General features: G+C 40.5%; 2 protein-coding genes and 1 long non-coding RNA gene across 8 annotated transcripts; all 3 read left to right on the top strand.

Annotated features, from left to right (window-relative positions):
• Window positions 1–10: 10 nt before the first annotated feature.
• Window positions 11–7,367, top strand: LOC106633021. 6 transcript variants are annotated; one of them, XM_042217329.1, is made up of 6 exons: window positions 11–930; window positions 1,362–1,493; window positions 1,699–1,770; window positions 2,147–2,218; window positions 2,576–2,656; window positions 3,789–7,367. In XM_042217329.1, the coding sequence occupies exons 2-6, from the start codon at window positions 1,362–1,364 to the stop codon at window positions 7,350–7,352; spliced, it is 3,921 nt and encodes a 1,306-aa protein (XP_042073263.1). In that variant the 5' UTR covers window positions 11–930; the 3' UTR covers window positions 7,353–7,367. The 6 variants fall into 6 exon arrangements, with proteins under 6 accessions (XP_042073263.1, XP_042073267.1, XP_042073268.1 ...); XM_042217333.1 differs by having other exon boundaries at window positions 11–1,493; window positions 1,702–1,770; window positions 3,789–3,892; window positions 4,050–7,367; XM_042217334.1 differs by having other exon boundaries at window positions 11–1,493; window positions 3,789–3,892; window positions 4,050–5,240.
• Window positions 7,368–8,401: 1,034 nt separating this feature from the next.
• On the top strand, window positions 8,402–16,800 carry LOC121813515 (ATP-dependent DNA helicase PIF1-like). Its single transcript, XM_042217328.1, has 2 exons — window positions 8,402–8,464; window positions 14,735–16,800. Exon 2 carries the CDS (start codon window positions 14,872–14,874, stop codon window positions 16,798–16,800), a length of 1,929 nt encoding a protein of 642 aa, XP_042073262.1. The 5' UTR covers window positions 8,402–8,464; window positions 14,735–14,871.
• Window positions 16,801–17,472: 672 nt separating this feature from the next.
• Window positions 17,473–19,469, top strand: LOC121813516. The gene is made up of 6 exons (XR_006053740.1): window positions 17,473–17,727; window positions 17,842–17,932; window positions 18,186–18,501; window positions 18,595–18,657; window positions 18,775–18,865; window positions 19,240–19,469. It is a non-coding gene; the product is annotated as an uncharacterized LOC121813516 (long non-coding RNA).
• The last annotated feature ends 2,308 nt before the right edge of the window (window positions 19,470–21,777 follow it).

Here is a 21,777-nt window from a genome sequence, read left to right as displayed (position 1 = left end):
GGGGCGATCGCGATTTCTTTGTCTGTCGTGGTCATGTTCGGCACGCTGCTAAAGCTAGCTAGCGGATATTGAGCATAGGTAAGCCTCTCCGGCTTGAAATTGACTTTGAAAGTGATTTTCTGTGTCTGGACGCTGATATCTACAAAATGATGGTGTGGTTAGCACTTGGATGTCACTTTATTCCAGAGGTATCGTTTGTAATTAAAACTTTTAAGTGGCGACTGTCGCCGCGTCCGAAACAATAGCTTCGTTGTAGCCGCGTTTCACACCTCTTTTTCTGTTTTTATAAGGCGTTAACTACAGCAGCCTTTAACACCTCAACTCTTGCTTCAGCCAAGGTAAGTGCCCCCCTTATATTTTCTATGTTTTTGTTCAGCTGATATCTAGAAAATAGGTGTTGTCTAGCGCTGGATGCCATTTTATTCCAGAGCCGTTGTTTGTAATTAAAACTTAAGATTAGATGGTGCAGTGTTTTTACTCCCTTCCAAACAGTAAAGTTCCTCTTTGTCTCTCAGTGGGACATTTAAACCAGACAGTACAAGGCTACATTTCAGCTTTACAAGCCAGTCAGTTTGCTAATTGTTCTTGTGAGATTTGTTTGCAAAGTTTAAGGTGTTAAGTAGGAGCTGTGACCATCTGGGTCTGCTTGCTGCTGGCATTCTGCCAGAGCCCCAGCAACAAGACCGCCTCCCAGCAACGAGACTGCCTGTCAGCCTTGCAAGGTACCCAATTTTCCAATTACTCTAACAAAACTGTTGTGGGCAACAAGACTGTCTCCTAGGTTTGCAAGCCAATCACTTTGCCAAATGTTCTTGTAAGATTTGTTTGGAAAGTTTAAGGTGTTAAGTAGGAGCTGTGAACATCTGGGTTTGCTTGCTGCTGGCATTCTACCAGCGCCCCAGCAACAACACTGCCTCCCAGCTTTGCAAGGTAATTACTTTCCCAATTACTGTACACCAAAATGGAGTAATTGTCGTGGTCAACAAATCTGCCTCCCAACTTTCAAGGTAATCACTTTCCCAATTACAATATACAAACTGTTATGGAACTTTACTTAACAAAGCCTTAAGACCGGGTAGTGACACTATCAATATGTCTATTTAAAGAAAAGAGAGATTTTTTTTATTTTTTTTTGGTTCTTGTAGTCATCTTGTGTATCAGAGGGTTAAAATAAAAAAATGCTGGTATACATCAGAATTTTTGATTCATTTACTGTTTGTCGATTTACTGCATTGTAAAGTCTTTTGATTACCAATGCAGCTACCTGGTTATTATGCTTGACTTAAAATGAAAGCTGGGTCTGATCACATGCTTGAAATGCCAACAATTAATATTCTGTTTTTCTGCTGACATTCTACCAGATGCCGAGAAAAAATAAAAGATCCCAGGCACAAAAGAAGCGCTGGAAACCACTTGACCTGGTCGATCCTGCTGTCCCAATGCTCACTGGCCACAACCAAGATGAGGCAGTCAGTAGTTTTCCATCTGACCAGGTAATGAAGATATGGTAGTGATCACAGACAGTTGAACAGTTTTCGAAACACGTTTGAGACAGTTAAGAACACCTACCCATACAGTTTAGGATTGTTTGTTATAATGTCACATAACTGGCATAACAGTGCATGGTATGCAGAGCATTTAAATGAAATGAATGTGTCAGGTCACTTAATGTCTTCTATACCCTTTTCCCCGGGTTAGCAGATAGCACCAGCAAGGTTATCCTTGGAAACACAGGATAGACCCACCTCCTTATGTTCCCCAGGTATCAAGGTAAATATCAAAAAATATTCCTCTATTAAGAATTTACAACAGACAATTGCACTACAATTACATGTTATAGACATATTCATGGTTACATCTCAGCATTATGCAAACAGCAGGGATTTTTTTTTTATTGCTTTGTAAGTTTAGTAACCACTACTGTTCAGTATCAAATATTCCATTCTGTTTCAAATCTGTTAGTAGGTTTTATAATTTTGACTAACTGTACATAACCTCTCATCAGATTTCAGACACACATCCACTAGAAAAACGATCTGTTACCCAACTGGCATACCAGTTCATGCCATGCATTGCATTTTAGAGTGAAATTAATGTGTCAGGTCACTTAATGTCTTAACATTATATACTGTTTTTCCTGGGTTAGCAGACAGCACCAGCCAGGTTGTCCTTGGTAACGGAGAATAGACCCACCTCCTTATGTCCTCCAGGCAGCAAGGTAAATTTAAAAAAACGTCTTCCTCCATTAAGGATTTATAGTGGACAGTTACATTACCATTAAATGTTAAAGACATATGGTTACATGTTAGTATTATGCAAGCAAGAATTTTGTTGTATCCCCTTTGTTAGTTACGTAACCACTACTGTTCCATATTTTCGTTAAAGTTTCTAAAGTTACACTCACTTTCAAATCTCTTAGTAGTTATGCAAACAGCTGGGATTTTTTTTATTTTTTATTGTAAGTTTAGTAATCACTACTGTTTCATGTTTTCTTTAAAGTATCCAGTGTTACACTCTGTTTCAACTCTTAGTAGGTTTTTATAATTTTGATTAACTGTATGTAACCCATTATCAGATTTCAGACACTCGTCCACCAGCAAAACGAGTCTGGGCAACTGATGATTTCCACACGGCATCAAATTCTCAACCTAAAAAGGTATGTCCACAAATGTCTATAACAAATTAGTAACATGTGATCTTTGCTGACCCGGGGTTGATATTTAGTCTTTCACCTTAAGTATGCTTGCTAACTCGTACTAAATATACTAAACTCCCTCTCCGTCTCCACTCTCAAATCCGTTCTCAATTCTCGCTCCCCTCCTCATCGCTCTTCTCTCCGCTCTCTTCGTATATATACATATATATTATATACATGTGTGTGTTCAGAAAAAAACATTTATACCATTTAATACTTAAAGCTTCACATAAATTGACATCCACAGTGAAAAGCAGTGCAAATAAATACAAACATGGCTTTGTGACACTCATCTTTTATCAAGATGGATGTCAGTGTATTCTGTTTCAATCACATTTAACCTGTAACTGAATTTTGTGTCATTTCTTTACAAAATGTAACACAACTATGAAACGTGTTTTTATGGCACATGTACAGAACCATCTGGTTTAATCTGAAATCAGTGAACGAATTACATCTAATTAAAGAGCATCTGAGATCCTCTTACGAATAATACGTAAACAGGATTTCCTTTCATATATTTGTATTTAGGCTGCAATTTAGTTGATGTTTGAAGGCCCGCAGCAACCTAAAATAATGTGTTATACTGAAAGAAATTAACTGCTTTGAAAATATGAGGAGCAGAAGGTACAGATATGACCTTCGTTAAAGGTCATTAAAAAAAACAGCACTCAAGCAAATTACAGATATCTGAAGTATTTGTCATTTTTACTTCCCACCTCTGCTCTCTCTCACTCACTCTCACTGTTCCTGTCACTGTCTTTCTGCCTTTCTCTTTCTGGCATATCTGATGCTGTACTATGATTGACGAGTGATATAATTTGGATTAATTTGCCTGAACATTGCTTAATTATTTTAACATAATTTATAATGGTAAATGGCCTGTATTTGTATAGCGCTTTACTTAGTCTCCAAGGCTCCCAAAGCGCTTTACACTACGTTCAGTCGTTGACACTTAAAAAAATAAAAACACAACATTTTTCTACATTATTGCAGCAACACTTAAATGTATTTTATTGCTCAACCTTGAAACACATATCATAAAATGTTTAACAATAATACGGTATGTGTCACCTTTGCATTTCTTGATCAGCCTTTCCATGACACAAATGAAGACCTACTGACGGAGGAGCTACAGAGCAACACAGTTCAGCCCTTTTGGAGTGTCAGTGCAACTCATTGTCAGAGTGATGAGAGGTACACAGAATTCTCTCGAAATCATCAGTGCACATGTAATGCCCTCACATTCCTGGCCTACCTTAATGAGGAATACCAGTTCAACACAGTCATACTTGATAAGGTCCTTGAACAGGGAGATGCACTCTACTGTTGGATTAAAACAAATCTTCTGCAGGAGAAGCGTTATACACACGATCATCTGACCATGGAGGACCTGCCCAAAGAACTTCATACTGACACAAATGTCTACAGTGTGAAAATCGATGACATAAGTTATGGATATCTGGAAGCAGCAGAGAACAGTCCTCAAAGAACAGAGTGGTGGTTGCCTCTTGCTAGTCGCCTTGTATGTCTGTCAACAGATGTGAACTTTGCTTTGCTCATGGTCTCACCTGAGTGCATTGCGGTTTTCCGTGACAAATCTGGGAGGTATGGATTATTTGATTCACATTCAAGAAGTGCAGCGGGTTTACGTCAGCCAAATGGAACAGCAGTCATGCTCACTTTCACTCATGTGAATGACCTGATCACCCACGTGCATAACCTTTTTCAAAATCAAGGCAAGTATGCACGATATGAGTTTGTGCCTGTTTCTTTCAAAACAGTCAGCAGTCACACGGAACCCCCTGGACAGTCAACTCAGGCAACACCAGGAGCTACAGCTACATCATCAACACAAAATGATGAACCACAAATCACGAATCCCACTGCGCAAATGCCTGAACCAGAATCAGCCAAAACCCACATGACGATGTTAGACAATACTTTAAACTCACCAGATGACAAAATGGCTAAAACCCCCCGAACAGCAAGAAATGTGAGCAAATTAAATAAACGACAACGTAAGAAAGCTATTCGTCAAGCTCAAACAAGTCAGAGGGAGTATGTAAAAGCTAAAGACAAATCTTCAACTGAAGAAGTGGCAAAGAAGACAAACAAAAGAAGACACGAAAGAGAACGATATGCCTCCTGTCGTGAATTTCGAATGAAAAGATTACAGGCTATGAAAACTCAATATGCTGAAAACTATCATTACCGTAAACAAAGACTGTTATCAGCCAAAAAATATTACGCCAATCCTCATATTCAAGAAAAAGTAAAAGCCTGCAAGGTGAAGAGATACCAAAGTGATCGTCATTTTCAACAAAAAATGAGAGACTACATTATCAGAAGATATACTACGGATCCCGACTTTCAAATCAGACAGAAAAAATATGTGGTTCAGAAGTACAACACGGATACCAGCTTTAAAACCAGACAGAAGCAATATCTGGTCCAAAGGTACAACACGGATACTGACTTTCAAACCAGACAGAAGCAATATCTGGTCCAAAGGTACAACACGGATACTGACTTTCAAACCAGACAGAAGCAATATCTGGTCCAAAGGTACAACACGGATACTGACTTTCAAAGCAGAATGAAAAAATACATAAGAACAAAATATGCATCTGATCCAAACTACAGGAACAAACAGAGAAAATCAATTTATGACAGGTATCACAATGACTCACAATTCAGACTGCACCATATACAGCGCTGTGCCCAGTACCAGAGACACAAAATGGCTACCACTGCATCTTTTGCCATTTATAAAAAGTTGTGTGCACAGAGAATAAAGAAGAAATACAGACGACTAGTAACACAGTTCCAGCAGGGTCCACAGTCTGAAGCACAGCCCCAGCTTGTAGTGAACAGTGTGATACAAGTAGCCACATTAGCTTTCCGTGAAGCCATTCAGTTAGGACCCACCCATGTCTGTACAGTGTGCCACAGAACTCTGTTTCCTAATCAAGTTAAACACTGCAAAAGATCAAAGTATGTTACTAATAGTAACATTGTTGCCACTTGCTTGACAGGAAAATTTGTCCATGTTTGTGACAGGGAATGCTCAGCTAATTGTACTTTCCCAAAACAAAGAATGGAAGAGTGGATTTGCTACAACTGTGACAACCACCTACAAAGAGGCAAGATGCCATCCGTCGCAGTAGCAAACAATTTAGCACTAGCAACCATTCCAATTGAACTGAGTCGATTAAATGTACTAGAACGACAACTGACTGCTAAAATTCTCCCGTTTGCAAAAATCATTGCATTACCAAAAGGACAGCAAAGAGCCGTACATGGGGCTGTTGTTTGTGTACCATCGGATGTGGAAACCACAGTAAACTGTCTTCCCAGACCTAACAGTGAAGCCCAGCTCCTGCAGGTACAACTGAAGAGACACATCAGATTCAAAGGTTACCAACACTTCTACACTGTAAACATGAAGAACGTGTTAGCAGGATTATCAAAGCTAAAAGAGATACATTCAGAATACAAAGATGTATCTATTGATGATGAAGTTACTTTTGCTGATCCCACAAGTAATCAGATAATCGAGACGGAACATGACACTGCTGATGCAGATATTCAAGATGCACTGCCCAGAAATTTCGACCAGCAAATTGTACCAGAAAGAAGAACCACTGAGGATACAACAGCTGGACTGCTTGAGCCATGTCATGATGTAAACCAACTAATGGAGCCTGAACAGTCAAATGAAGAGCCCTTACAAGATATGGAGAAAGAAAAGGAAGAACTTCGACCTGGTCTTGTTCTAGACACCTGTATGCAACCACCAGATATAGCACAGGACATTTTATCATATGGTGAAGGAATATTTAGCATTGCACCCGCGCAAGGAAATAGACCTGTTGGCTTCTTCTCTGTTCCTAAACTTGAAGCCATGGCCTTTCCTGTGCAGTTCCCAACTGGACAGAACACATTAGATGAAGCCAGACAAGTTAAACTTTCCCCAAGCATGTATTTTAATACACGGCTGTTCTCTGCAGACACACGGTTTGCAACTGACCAAAGCTACCTATTCTTTGCACAGTTTGTAACAGAAACACACATGGCTACAAACAGCATGTCCATCCAATTGCGCAAAGGAAAGGCAATCACCAAGGATGGGCGTAAAATTTCTAACAGAATGCTTCAAAATAAAGACGAAGTGGAGAAACTGATAAATAACAAAGACGCAACACGCTTCATGAAACCTCTGAGAGGTACTCCAGCCTATTGGGAGAAGGCACTGAAAGACCTACATGCTATGGTCAGACAGTTAGGAAAGCCAACTTTTTTTCTGACATTTTCAGCTGCTGAAATGAGATGGCCTGAGGTTGTTGAGATCATAAAAACTCAACAAGGTGAACAGGTGGAATTTTCACAACTTGACTGGAACACAAAGTGTGAAATTCTCCGAAGCAACCCTGTGACTGTGATGCGATTGTTTGAAAAAAGAGTCGATGCACTAATGACAACACTGATCCTGTCCCCAGCACAGCCCATCGGTGAAGTAGAAGATTACTTTTATCGAGTGGAGTTTCAGGCCAGAGGTAGCCCTCTTGTCCATTTACTGGTTTGGGTCAAAGATGCACCTAATTTTGGAAGAACCTTGAAGACCACGTGTACAAATTTATTGACAAGTACATAACATGTAAGATGCCTGACCAAAATGCCGATCCTGAACTTCACAAAATTGTGTTCAAGTCCACAGCAGAAATCACTCCAGATCCTGTAAAACAGGTAATGTGTCATGTAGGTTTGGGTTCCCCAAACTACCCATAGACCAGACAATGATCGCTTTCCCAAGCCCAGATGATGACGATGACCACAATGATAAGCAGCATAGCACAAGTAAGAAGAAAGGCACAAACGAAAAACAAAAGCAAAAAATAAAAAAAACAAAAATATACAAATGGCTCTTGCCCAAAAAAACAGAAAGAGGCCAAAGAAAAACTCCAGCCATTGAGAGATTTGCTCTGTGACCCAAATTCCTCATTTGAAGACTTGTCTGAGCCGCTTCACAAATGCAAATTAACTTATGAGCAATACTTGAATTGTGTCTTCAATTTAAGCAATGGCCATGTCATCCTGTTAAAGCGTGAACCTAATGACTGCTGGGTGAATGCGTACAATGCAGATCTGCTGAGGGCCTAGAATGAGAACATGGACATCCAATATGTCATTGATGACTACAGCTGCCGTAAGTACATGATGTCTTTTGTCTCTAAACCCGAATTTGAGATGACACAATTTCTTAATGGAGTCATCCAGGAGGTAAAAAAAGTCCAGTGTCAATGAAAGCGATGAAATGAAACAGATAATGCAGGCATATGCTAAACACAGATAAGTCAGTGCCCAAGAATCAGTGGCAAGGACATGCAGCCTGTCACTAAAAAAGTGTTCACGCAGTGTGGTTTTCATACAGACTGATGATGATGCCCTGAAAATGAGTCTCCCGATGAGCAGGTTGCAGAGTATGTCACCAGATGCTGAAAATGTGTGGATGTCCGGATTGCCAGAAAAATATGCAAACAGACCCAGAACACTGGAGTTTGAAAGAATGTGTTTGGCTGAATTTGCTTCAGAGTACAGGATTCTCTACAGCTGTCAAACAGAGTCCAAAAATGCCATCCCTCTTGAATAACATGGGTTATATTCAAAAAAGAACAATGGAGAAAACTGCAATAGTCAGATATCCTCGGTTCTCAGAAAAGAAACCAGAAAAGTTTTATAGCAGACTACTAAAACTTTATTATCCACATCGATCAAATGATGACCTTAAAAACACAGAATACGCTCAGCGAGCCAGCAATGGAGTAGGACGTGTTTCTGAAGGCTCCCGCTAACAGAGTTTCAGAAATAGTTTTTTTTCAACCTACAAAGTCTCATTTTATGTCACAGGGGAAGCTAACAGTTTTATATACTATATTAAAGCTTCATTCGAGACAAAATGGCATCTAGCCTAAGGAAATACAAGTACACCGGAGGAACTGCGGCTAGGCCCGGCGCATCCTCGGGCGAGAATACCAATGGTGGCCCAAGAGCGGCGCCCGGCTCAGCGACCACTGAGGAACGGGCTCAGCAGAGCGATGGGCGCTTTGTGGACACTGATGCCCTGAAATTGGAGCTTCTTCAATCCATTAAAGATGATATCAGCGTGGTGTTAAAAGAAGAACTCAGGAATGCACTGAAAGAAGATTTTGATAACATTAGGGCTGACGTGCAAGAAGTGAGAAATGAGATTGCTAACAATACGGCGGCAGCGCGCGCTGAAATGGATGGAGTTAAGGCCACGGTGAAAGAAGTAGAGGACGGGCTGTCAATGTGGAGCGATGAGGTGGTCACCTTGCAATCTACGGTGAAGACTTTGAGGAAGGAGCTATCTGACCTGAAAGATAAATGTGATGATATGGAAGGCAGGATGCGGAGATCCAATATCCGTATCATAGGGGTCCCGGAGGGCCCGGACTCGAGCTCCACCACGGCCGTATCCGCGCTACTACGTGAAGCGCTGGGTATGGATAAAGATGTTATTGTCGACCGCTCACACAGGAGTCTGGCCCCGAGAAAGCCGGGTGGCAACCCGCGGGCCATCATAGCCAAGCTTCATTACTACCAGGATTGTGTGGAAATTCTACGCCGTGCCAGGACCCAAGCTCCGCTGAGGTTCAATGGACAGCCGATTGCAATATTCCCGGATTTTACGACCTCGGTGGCCCGAGCTCGGGCTGCTTTTACAGAAGTCCGGAAACTTCTCCGTGAGCAGGAAGGTATCCGTTTTGGGATCAGGTTCCCAGCGCGACTTTGTATCACGCACAACGGGGAGGAGAAAGAATTTCTGGATGCGGCGAAGGCAATGGAATATGTTAAAGAACATATTATCAACGTCTGAGGAGGCTGCGCCTGTTGCTCTATGTGGGAGCGCCAGTGCTACGGTTGGTTGTCTCAGTTACGGCTGAGTGTACATGACTCTGTTTGTCGTAGCGCTCGCACGGTGATGAAAAGCTTTAAGAGACACTTCTTGTTCAGACATTTAAACTTATTTCATAAACACATTTTGGTTCATTTTATTTCATGGCAATACCATTGGGTTTAGAAAAGTTCTATACTTTGTTTGGATGTCGATATATGTGTATATGCATGAATGTATGTTTGTAGGATATACACACACACACACACACACACACACACACACACACACACACACACACACACACACACACACACACACACACACACACACACAAACAACACACACACACACACACACACACACACACACACACAAAAACACACACATATATACACACACACACACACACACACACACATATATACACACACACACACACATATATACACACACACACACATATATACACACACACACACACACATATATATACACACACACACACATATATATACACACACACACACACATATATACACACACACACACACATACACACACACACACACATATATACACACACACACACATATATACACACACACACACACACATAATAATACACATACACATACACACACACACACATACACATCACACACACACACACACACACACACACATCAACACACACTTATTACACACACACACACACACACACACACACACACACACACAAACACACACGACACACAATATATATATATATTTTTTTTTTTTTTTTTTTTTGTAGGATATGTTATGTCAAGCGGCCAGCGGGAGCCTAAGAGTCTGGCTTATAGTAACCCATACAAGCACTAGGCTATATGTGTGGATCTGTTTGCAGGGGGTTTGGCAGTCACCATGTTCGATCTGGTGTAACTGCTCATTGTGTTCTTGGTTTGAGCTTCAGCCAGATATGTTTATTTTACTTATCACTGTGTTTTTTGTTTTTCCCTTTCTTTTTTTTTTTCTCTTCTTCCCCTCTCTTTTCTCTTCTCCTATGCCTGTTGTGCATCTGGAGCTTTCATATTTTACTATTTGAGCAGAGATGAGTACAGCGCGATCATTTAGTGATCGGGTGGTAAATTTTGTAAGCTGGAATGTAAAATCACTCAACCATCCAGTCAAGCGGAAAAAGGTTATTACTCATTTACAACGACTTAGAACGGATATAGCATTTCTTCAGGAAACGCATCTGCGTACCTCTGATCATCTTCGAATCAAGTCTGGATGGGTAGGCCAGATATATCACTCTAAATTTAATTCTAAAGCTCGGGGGACAGCAATATTGATAAGCAAAACTTTACCATTTATAGCCACAACTGTAGATGAAGACCCTGCAGGCCGTTTTGTTGTAGTTGTAGGACATTTATATGGTTTCCCCTTGATTTTAGCAAATGTCTATGCCCCTAACTGGGACGATCATAGTTTTTTCACTAACGTCTTTGCACGGCTTCCCAACATGGCAACACATAATATTATTCTTGGTGGGGACCTAAATTGCTCATTATCTGCTATGGACCGCAGCTCGCACAGATGCACGCCTGTTTCAAAATCAGCACGTGTTATACAGCGTTTTCTTCATAACTACGGGTTAGCTGATGTATGGAGATTTCGTAACCCAACTTCAAGTCAATATTCTTTTTTTTCTAATGTCCATAGAACATATACTCGTATAGATTATTTCTTTCTGGACAAAAAACTCCTCCCTTTGGTAACAGACTGTGATTACAAGGCCATGGTGATTTCAGATCATTCACCTGTTGTTCTTTCACTGCGTATCCCCAATGCCTACTCCAATTATCGGCCATGGAGGTTCAACCCAGTATTGTTAGCAGACGAAGAGTTTGTTAATTATATTAGGTCTCAAATAGATTTCTTTCTTGCTATCAATCAAACTCCAGAGATGTCACCATCAACTGTTTGGGAATCCCTAAAAGCATATCTGAGAGGCCAGATAATCTCATTCTGTGCGAACAAAAGGAAGAGGGATACTGAGCAACTCTCTCTATTGGCTGACGAAATTACTAAACTAGACGCTGTATATAGCCATTCCCCTGATCCGGTATTATATAAACGTAGGCTGAAATTACAAACTGAATATAATCTTCTATCTACAAAACAGGCTGAGTATCTAATTTCGAAGTTGCGTAGCTACTCGTATGAACATGGAGAAAAAACAGGCAAGCTGCTAGCTCATCAGCTACGACAAAGAACAGCTAATCAAGCTATCCCTGAGATCCGGAATGACCAGGGAATAAGATGCACGGATAACCAAGGTATAAATAATAGTTTTTTAGATACTATCAGACTTTATACAGCTCCCCCCCAGCTAAGGATGACCTGGCTCTAGAAAATTTCTTTGAGAAACTTGATATCCCTTCCTTAGGAGAAGATGCGGCCACCAGTTTGGAGGAGCCCATTTCTGATGCTGAAATTGAAATGGCCATACGGAGTATGCAGTCTGGAAAATCACCTGGCCCCGACGGGTATCCTTCCGATTTTTTTAAGAAGTTTTCTAACCAATTGAATCCATTGTTAAAATCGACTTTTGAAGAATCTTTCCTCTCACAATCCTTGCCTCCAACAATGCGTCAAGCAGTGATCTCCCTAATTCTAAAAAAGGATAAGGATCATTTAGATTGTGGCTCATACCGTCCAATATCTTTGCTGAACACGGACACCAAAATCCTTGCTAAAGTGTTGGCCCGCCGTTTAGAGAAACATCTGCCCTCCATTATCTCACCTGATCAGACAGGCTTTATCAAAAACAGGTACTCGTTTTTTAATATTAGACGTTTATTAAATATAATCTATAGCCATGTCAAAGGTACTGTATTGGAAACTGTTATTTCACTTGATGCTGAGAAAGCGTTTGATCGGGTGAGATGGGACTTTCTTTTCCATACGCTTGAAAAATTTGGCCTCGGGAGTAATTTTGTATCCTGGATAAAAGTATTGTACTGTGACCCTGTAGCGGCCATTCGGACCAACAATAGTCTGTCCCCCTTTTTTCAGCTTCAGCGTGGCACACGACAGGGGTGCCCTTTGTCACCTCTCCTTTTTGCCATCGCAATTGAACCGCTAGCTATTGCTCTAAGACACTGTGTTGAGGTTGAGGGAATACGTCGTGGGGATATCGAGCATAAAGTCTCTCTTTATGCCGACGACATGCTCTTGTTTATTTCCAACCCTTCAAATAGCCTCCCTAAACTTTTAGATGTACTTAAGGAATTCGGGACAATTTCCGGATATAAGGTGAATTTCGGGAAAAGTGAGGCAATGCCTTTAGGTACAATAACCGGGGAACTTTCGTCTATTTTAGCACCTTTCAAGCTCAGCTATAACAAGTTCAAATACTTGGGCATTTGGATTACGCAGAACCATAAAAACTTGTATAAAACTAATTATCTTCCTTTATTGTCTAAACTAAAGGAGGATTTTGGAAAGTGGGAGTCCTTGCCTCTTTCGCTGGGTGGTAGATTAAATATCATTAAGATGACTATATTTCCTAAATTTCTATATCTTTTTCAGTGTCTTCCAATTTTTTTAACCAAGTCTTTTTTTAATAATCTAAATAGTCAAATCTCCTCCTTCATTTGGAACAAAAAACCACCTAGGCTGAAACAGAGTGTATTACAAAGACCGCGGAGCGCAGGAGGCTTAGCACTCCCAAATTTTCTGTTTTATTACTGGGCAGCTAATATAAGAGCGTTATTGTACTGGATAAAAGACCATGATAATTTATCATCATCATGGGTAACACTGGAGCGGCTGTCGGTGAGTCAATCCTCCCTGGTGTCTTTGCTGTGTGCCAGATTACCTCTGGCGGGACCGATCTCCAGCTTCACCACGAATCCTCTTGTTGTCCACTCACTGAAGTTATGGTATCAGCTCAGACGGCACTTTAAACAGACTGAACTCTCTCTTAATGCACCACCGCATAGACATTGCATGTTCTCCCCATCCTTGTCGGACGAGGCATTTAACATATGGACAAAGCTTGGAATAACGTCAATGACTGCTCTTTTCACGGACAATATCTTTTCCTCATTTGAACAGCTGGTGAACAAGTTCAAGATCCCTCAGTCACACTTTTTCAGGTATCTACAACTCAGGAATTTTGTTGCTTCTAATACTGACTGCTTTCCGTCCTGTCCACCTCCATCCCTTTTGGATGATATTTTTGATTTTAAACCAAATGCTAAGCGGGTTATAAGTGATGTTTATGAGCTGTTAAGTAATTTTAGGCTGTCCACATTGCAATCACTTAGGGAACGATGGGGAAGTGATCTTGGCCAACGGATTGCAGATGAGACTTGGGATAAGATAATCAATAGAATTTCTTCGTCATCTATTTGCCTTAAACATGTGGTGATTCAGTTCAAAGTTGTTCACCGTCTCCATTGGTCTAAAACTAGACTGAGCAAAATCAAGGATGGGTTTGACCCCACATGTGATCGGTGCAAACGAGAGCCTGCTTCCCTATTTCACATGTTCTGGGCGTGTCCAAAACTGGGTAGCTTTTGGAAAAGCATATTTGAAACCATATCCACCATATTTGGTGTTCCAATTGCACCCTGCCCGTTTATAGCTATTTTTGGAGTGACACCTTGTGATGCCAGTCTTTCCAAATCACACTCTGATCTTCTGGCCTTCTGCACTCTTTTGGCCCGTAGAATGATATTATTGAAATGGAAAGAGCCACTTCCACTGGAAAAGATCCGCTACACTGTAAAAGGTTCGGTTCGGAGGTTTTATGACACATGGCAACCTTTTCTTACTTACTTTGAAAGATTAAGTCCGGATACTATTGCTTAATGTGCGTGTGAGTGGGTTTTTTTTGTTTTTTTTTTCTCTTGCTGTTGTTCATTTATTTTATTATTTACTTTGTATCTGTAATTTAATTTAATGTTATTTTATCTCTCCTTTCCTCTCTGGCTGGGTTTTAGTTACACTGTTCTGGGTGGGTGGGGGGGTGGGGGCGCAACTGTTTGTTAATTTTGCCATAATTGTTGTTGGAAGCAATTCTTTGTTCAATAAAAAGACCTTGATCAAAAAAAAAAATTATCCACATCGATCAAATGATGACCTTAAAAACACAGAATACCCCACATCCGAGCAGTTCTACAAAAGTGGACGAAAACATGGTTTTGCAGTACGGCCAATTGTTACCTTTAACAAAAAGCGTTATGAAGGCCATGGCAAAACAATGGAAAGGGCACTGGAACAGATTGAACAACAAGGCCCACTTATCAATGCATGGAACACCTTTGCACCTGAGGTTGAAGTAGATCGTTTAGAGTGTGTGGCCCAACGACAATCCAGACATGACACTGACGAAAATGAAATGGACATTGTTCCTGACTACCAAGTCAGTGGTAGCAGCAGTGGAACCATGCCAGCAATCGTAGCACCAAAGCTAAGCCCAGACTTTGTCAGAAAAATGTACCAAAGTCTGAATGAAACCCAAGCATCCATATTCTACGCAGTGCGTGAGTGGTGTTTCAAACTTGTGTGGGGTCACTGTCCTGAGCAGTTCTTTTATTTTGTCTCTGGAGGAGCTGGCTGTGGAAAATCACATGTTATCAAGTGCATATATGAGGAGGCAACAAAGATTTTGCACCAACTCCCCAGATTCCGAGACCAAGCAGACATGTCCTACCCTGCAGTACTACTGACTGCATTTACTGGCACTGCAGCTTTTAACATATCTGGGAAAACACTGCACTCTCTGCTAAAGCTGCCAAGATCTTTAAAACCGCCTTATCAGGGACTGGGGAATGCACTGGATGAAGTGAGAGCTTCACTTTCAAATGCAGAGATTCTGATCATTGATGAGATATCTATGGTTTCTAAAGACCTTTTTGCCTACATCCACTGGAGACTTCAGCAGATCAAAGGAAACAAGAAACCTTTTGGTGGGATGTCTATCCTTGCAGTAGGAGACTTTTACCAGCTGCCACCCCTTGGAAAAGCCAAACCACTCTGTGTGTACGAGGACAATGTCCTTGATCTCTGGAAAGACTATTTCCACATGGTCAACCTGACAGAAATCATGCGACAGAAAGATGATCATTCTTTTGCTGAAGTTCTGAACAGGATAAGAGTGAAGCAAAAAACAGACTCTCTTGAAGCCAATGACAAAGCCTTGCTCACACAGGCTATCCATGACATAAAAGACTGTCCATCTAATGTATTACACATTTATGCTACAAACAAAGAGGTCGACAAACACAATTCAGCAACTGTAACTGCTCTTCATTCTGATATCATAAATATTCAGGCAGAAGACTACAGAAAAGACCCACGAACGGGTGAGATGGTCCTCCTGGCAGAAATGATGAAAGGCAACAAAGGAGATTTACCTGATAACATACAAGCTGCACCTGGAGTGCGTGTTATGATTATCAGAAATTTGGATGTTGAAGATGGGCTTGTTAATGGGACATTTGGAACAATCACGAACATTGTGACAGCCACACAGGATGGACCAAAAACTGTGAATCTCATTGGACTCACGCTGGACAATGAAAATTCTGGGCAAAAATTTCGCAGAAAAATACAAGGATCCTCAGACAATCTTGTGTATATTGAGAAATGTGAAGAATGCACAAGTAAAAAAGGAGTGGTTCGCAGGCAATTTCCAATGAAGTTGGCCTTTGCATGTACAGCTCACAAAGTACAAGGCATGACAATGGAATCAGCAGTAGTATGCTTGAAGCGTGTTTTTGAACCTGGAATGGCCTATGTTGCACTCAGCCGCACAACCTCACTTAAAGGACTGTACATCACAGACTTTGATGAAAAGAAAATCTATGCTGATCCTGCCATCACAGATGCACTCAAAAATATGAGACATGCATCATTTGAGAATGTAAGACCACTGTTGCAATTCTTAAAATCAGCATTTCCCACAGTCCCCACGTTGACAATTATCCACCACAATGCACAAGGTCTCCCAACTCACATGGAGGACATGAGATGCCACCATGATCTCAGCCTTGCTGATGTTTTATGTATAACAGAAACACACTTGTCTGGATCATCGTTTCTCCCCACTTCCAGGTGGAACAATACAACATGGCCACACGCAACAGACACGTCTCTTACACAAACCATACAGACATGGCAAAGGTAAATGGCTCTGGAGTTGCAATGTACTACAAGAATTCTTACAGCAGAGTCTCGAAAATACCTGCAAAATGTGACTGACCTTGAATTTGTTGTTGTAAAGGTTGAATCGCCAGTCACAGCTTTGATTGCAACTGTATACAGGCCACCAAATTACAGCTACGTGAGGTTTTTACCACAAATGCAAAGTCTTTTGGACTCATTGGAAATGATGAATCACCAACCAATTATTGTTTGTGGAGACTTCAATGAGGACCTTATGAGCACAGGAAAAAAACCCCATCCATGAACTGTTTCAGTCAAGAGGATATGCACAACTTATTACTGCTTCAACTACCGAAAAACACACTGATTAATCACCTTTACATATCACAGCCATACGACTGCCTCCAATCACGTGTTCTGAATACATATCAGTTATCACAACCCCATTTATTGTGTTATTCACTAAAACAAAATTACTGCAAGGGTATGACGGATATGGACTTGCCAAGTGTGGGCTGTGTCACCCATTCCTGTTTAAACACTCCCCATTGGCCTACTCTCGACTAGAAGTCATACAGATGGACTTAAATATGGATATCAGCACCTACAGCAAGATGTACAGTGAGTCCTCTTGTAACATTCTTTAATGTACTTCTATTTTATTAATTCCTATACACTCTGAACCAAATTTGTTGAAAAATAAAGTCAATCATGTTCTCTTATACGCAGACACAACAGAACACCAGCCTCTACGTGGTGCGAAGCCTACTGCAACAAAAACGTGATCTTCATGTCTTTGCGACTGAGCACACTCTACCAGCAACACTGACAGCTCACCAGTGGGAGCTCATAGATAAGACTGCTGGTGTGCTGTCATCCATTGAAGAGCTGACCAGAAACGTGAACAGAAAAACTGCAACTGCACCTGATGGGATCCCTGCCATAACAGGTAATTGTATTTTTGTTTCTTTCTTTATATTGTAACATTTGATATTGATATTGTTTGAAACAAACTATAATCTCATTCATCCATTAAGTCATCCATTCATTCATAACTCCTCAGATGTGTTCTGTCCAGTGAAGGCAGTGGAGAAGCCCTACACTGATGTTGAAACTGTGCCACTCTTCTAGAAACCAGCTACAAGGATGGGCAGGTATAGTGAAATTAAAATGCACCTTTTGTTCAACAGGTTTACATACAGTCAAGTGATCAAAAGACACCAGTATTGAGCCAATTTGTTTTTTTACTTTTTAATTTAGTTTTGGGTAATTTAGTTCTAAAGTTACATTTGTTTTTGCAATTATTTATTAGAACTTCATGACTTGCCAGTTCGCTAACTGAAGACCTGCGCTTTGTGATGTCTCTTGTTTTGTTTTAAATTGTGTTTTGCTTTTATCTGTTTCTAGCTGTTTTCGCAAAGTCAGCCAACCTCTTGCTTCCAAATGACCCTTATCCAGAAGTATCCGTGAGTGCCTCATCAGCAGAAACTAAAGTGGAGACCTACCTCTCAGAGAAAAACGCACACATAAGAAAAGCGACCCACTTCAGTACTGGAAAGAACATCCTAATCTGTCTCCCTCTATGGCTGCTGTTGCGATCCCAGTGTGCCCCCTGTAGCTCTGTGGACAGTTTTTGATTTGATTACATCTCACCCCAACCGGTCGCGGCAGATGGCTGCCCCTCCCTGAGCCTGGTTCTGCCAGAAGTTTCTTCATGTCAAAAGTGAGTTTTTCTGAGCACACTCTACCAGCAACACTGACAGCTCACCAGTGGGAGCTCATAGATAAGACTGCTGTGTGCTGTCATCCATTGAAGAGCTGACCAGAAACGTGAACAGAAAGACTGCAACTGCACCTGATGGGATCCCTGCCATAACAGGTCATTTGTATTTTTTTTGTTTCTTACTTTATATTGTAACATTTGATATTGATATGTTTGAAACAAACTATAATCTCATCCATTCATTAAGTCATCCATTCATTCATAACTCCTCAGATGTGTTCTGTCCAGTGAAGGCAGTGGAGAAGCCCTACACTGATGTTGAAACTGTGCCACTCTTCTAGAAACCAGCTACAAGGATGGGCAGGTATAGTGAAATTAAAATGCACCTTTTGTTCAACAGGTTTATATACAGTCAAGTGATCAAAAGACACCAGTATTAAACCCATTTAAGCCAAGTATACGCTTTGATTGGAACTATATACAGGCCACCAAATTACAGCCACGTGTGGTTTTACCTCACATGGCAACTTACTTAATCAAAAGACACCAGTATTAAACCAATTTCTTTTTTTACTTCCTTTTTAATTTGGTTTTGGGTAATTTAGTTCTAAAGTTACATTTGTTTTTGCAATTATTTATTAGAACATCATGACTTGCCAGTTCGCTAACTGAAGACCTGCGCTTTGTGATGTCTCTTGTTTTGTTTTAAATTGTGTTTTGCTTTTATCTGTTTTCTAGCTGTTTTTGCAAAGTCAGCCAACCTCTTGCTTCCAAATGACCCTTATCCAGAAGTATCCGTGAATGCCTCATGAGAAGAAACTAAAGTGGAGACCTACCTCTGAGAGAAGAACGCACACATAAGAAAAGCGACCCACTTCAGTACTGGAAAGAACATCCTAATCTGTCTCCCTCTATGGCTGCTGTTGCGATCCCAGTGTGCCCCCTGTAGCTCTGTGGACAGTTTTTGATTTGTTTACATCTCACCCCAACCGGTCGCGGCAGATGGCTGCCCCTCCCTGAGCCTGGTTCTGCCGGAGGTTTCTTCCTGTCAAAAGGGAGTTTTTCCTTCCCACTGTCGCCAAAGTGCTTGCTCATAGGGGGTCATATGATTGTTGGGTTTATCTATATATATTAATGCTTGTATGCTTTTCATTTATACTTTTGCCTTAGTCTTCGGTTCATAATATAAAGTTACTTGAATGGTTTCTTTTTTCCTTATTTTATATTGCTTTGGTGTTTACCACAATCTAAATATCATGTTTAAATGGAATACATTATTGTAAATAGTATTTGTACAAAATATAGTTTGAATAAGATAAGGTACCTTTATTAGTCCCACACGGGGAAATTTCATAATTTGAATGTGGTATTTTCCCTTTTCACATTAAAATAACTTTGAAATAAAAATTGAATGCCGCTTAATGGACTTTTTTTTTCCCCTACCAAGAAAACTTACCTCTGTTTAAAATCTGCTAGACTGTTCACTTTAAACGACTCAAAACTGTAAATTCTAAATTGTAACTTATCTTGAACACCTGAAACGTAAACATATTTTCTTATTTCTTTTATATCTATTAACTTCTTTTGTAATCGTGTAACTGGAGCCTCTTTCTCTTGTCTCTCTGTATGCTGCACTGCATATAGCAGAGATAAAAAAAAGCTTACTTTGATTTAACTTGAAAATCAGCTGTATTCCATTTCCTTCCCTCTTGTGGTATAAATAGCAAACTACAGTCATGTTGCATTTTGCTCCCTCCAGAGTTATAAATGGCAACCTGCACTAATTGCACCACATTAAAGGCAAACTACACTCATTGGCAGCGGCATAGGCACACTTAAATTTCTTCTGAAATTTTCGCTTTCTAGTTTTTGTTTTACTCCTCGTCTTTCTGTTATACTGAAATTTAGTTTAAAAATAAGGTTCATTAATATTTATCTTGTCGTTTCTGTCTGTTAGGTATTCCTTTCACTGTTTATTTTAATGTACTTGATTAATTTATCATGATAGACCTACCACCAGAATAAATAAATGATAATCTAAATGTCTATAGGTTGTCAGTCATCCAGTTCCTGGTGATCTAATCTCCTTATGGGAGGAACTGGTACAGGTGCAGGGAATGGCTGGACCTCAGCAGCCTGTTGAGCACATTTGATCGCCTGGGAGAATCACCATTTCCAAGTTGGCAAACAGACTCCGTCCTTGATTCACAACTCTTAGTCCCTAAACACACAGTCACAAACACTATGACCACAGAGTGCTGGGTCAGATGACTCAGAACCATGACAACCTCCAATCATCGAGTTCTCCATTTCAGCGGTGCCCAATCCCCGGGCCATGGACCGGTATCAGGCCGCGAGAGTTAAGGCTAGTGATGGCCCGCTTGAAGCTGACGCTCCAGTGCGTGTGTCAAAAAAAATAAAAAAAAATAAAATAATAATAATAATCAAACACTGCTTCAGAAGCACTGTGTCGAAGCTTGATTCGTTTGGCCAGAGTCACATGATCAGTGACGTCCGAAGCTTCCTTTAGAACCTAACTGCTTCGGGATCTGATTCAATGGTTTATAAGGAAATTAATCATTCGCGGGATTTGTGGAGCGTTTTGATGGTGACAGATAGCGAACCACTGATCATTTCACTGAGAGATTTGGAGCCAGCGAGGAATAGAGGTTCTGTTGTGTGGGAGAATTTTGAGTTTATATTCGTCAATCGGGTGGGTTTTCCAGCTTTGTGTTCTGGCCGTTTGCTTTTGTTTTGTGCATGTTTATTATATCTGAAAACGGGAAAAAAGGTAAAATCTGCTTCCATAATATAAATATCATTAAATAACTTTAGAAAAACTTCCACTTGACTCTTTACATGTAATGTTGTAAAAATATATATTTTATTGTTTAATTAATCTGAAAATGTTAGTCTGCCAAATGTGCAGCAATTGAATTTATTTATTCTCTTTATCTGATAGTTTGTGGGGCCCAGGTAGACTGTATAACTGCATCTCTACCAGTTTCTCTGCACTCCAGCCTCTTCTGTGCCATGTGAAGGGATTTCCTTAAGGCAGGAGAAATTATCTCCACGAAAAGGAACAGGTTCGGCCATCGCACACTAGAACAAATTCTCTTCTTAAATAAAAATGAAAAAGGGCTACTTTAAATGCATCATGTTTTTAATTTGCAAGTTCATAAGCATTTTCCTTTTCCATTTCACAATCAATTCTACCCCCAGGTCAAAAATATGTCTGGGAAAATTTCCCTAATATAATATTATTTATAAATAATA

The sequence above is a fragment of the Haplochromis burtoni genome, unplaced genomic scaffold (assembly GCF_018398535.1).
Source record: "Haplochromis burtoni strain Fernald_Lab_line unplaced genomic scaffold, NCSU_Asbu1 Contig_1821, whole genome shotgun sequence".
NCBI lineage: Eukaryota > Metazoa > Chordata > Actinopteri > Cichliformes > Cichlidae > Haplochromis > Haplochromis burtoni.
This window is presented reverse-complemented; position numbering and strand designations above follow the sequence as displayed.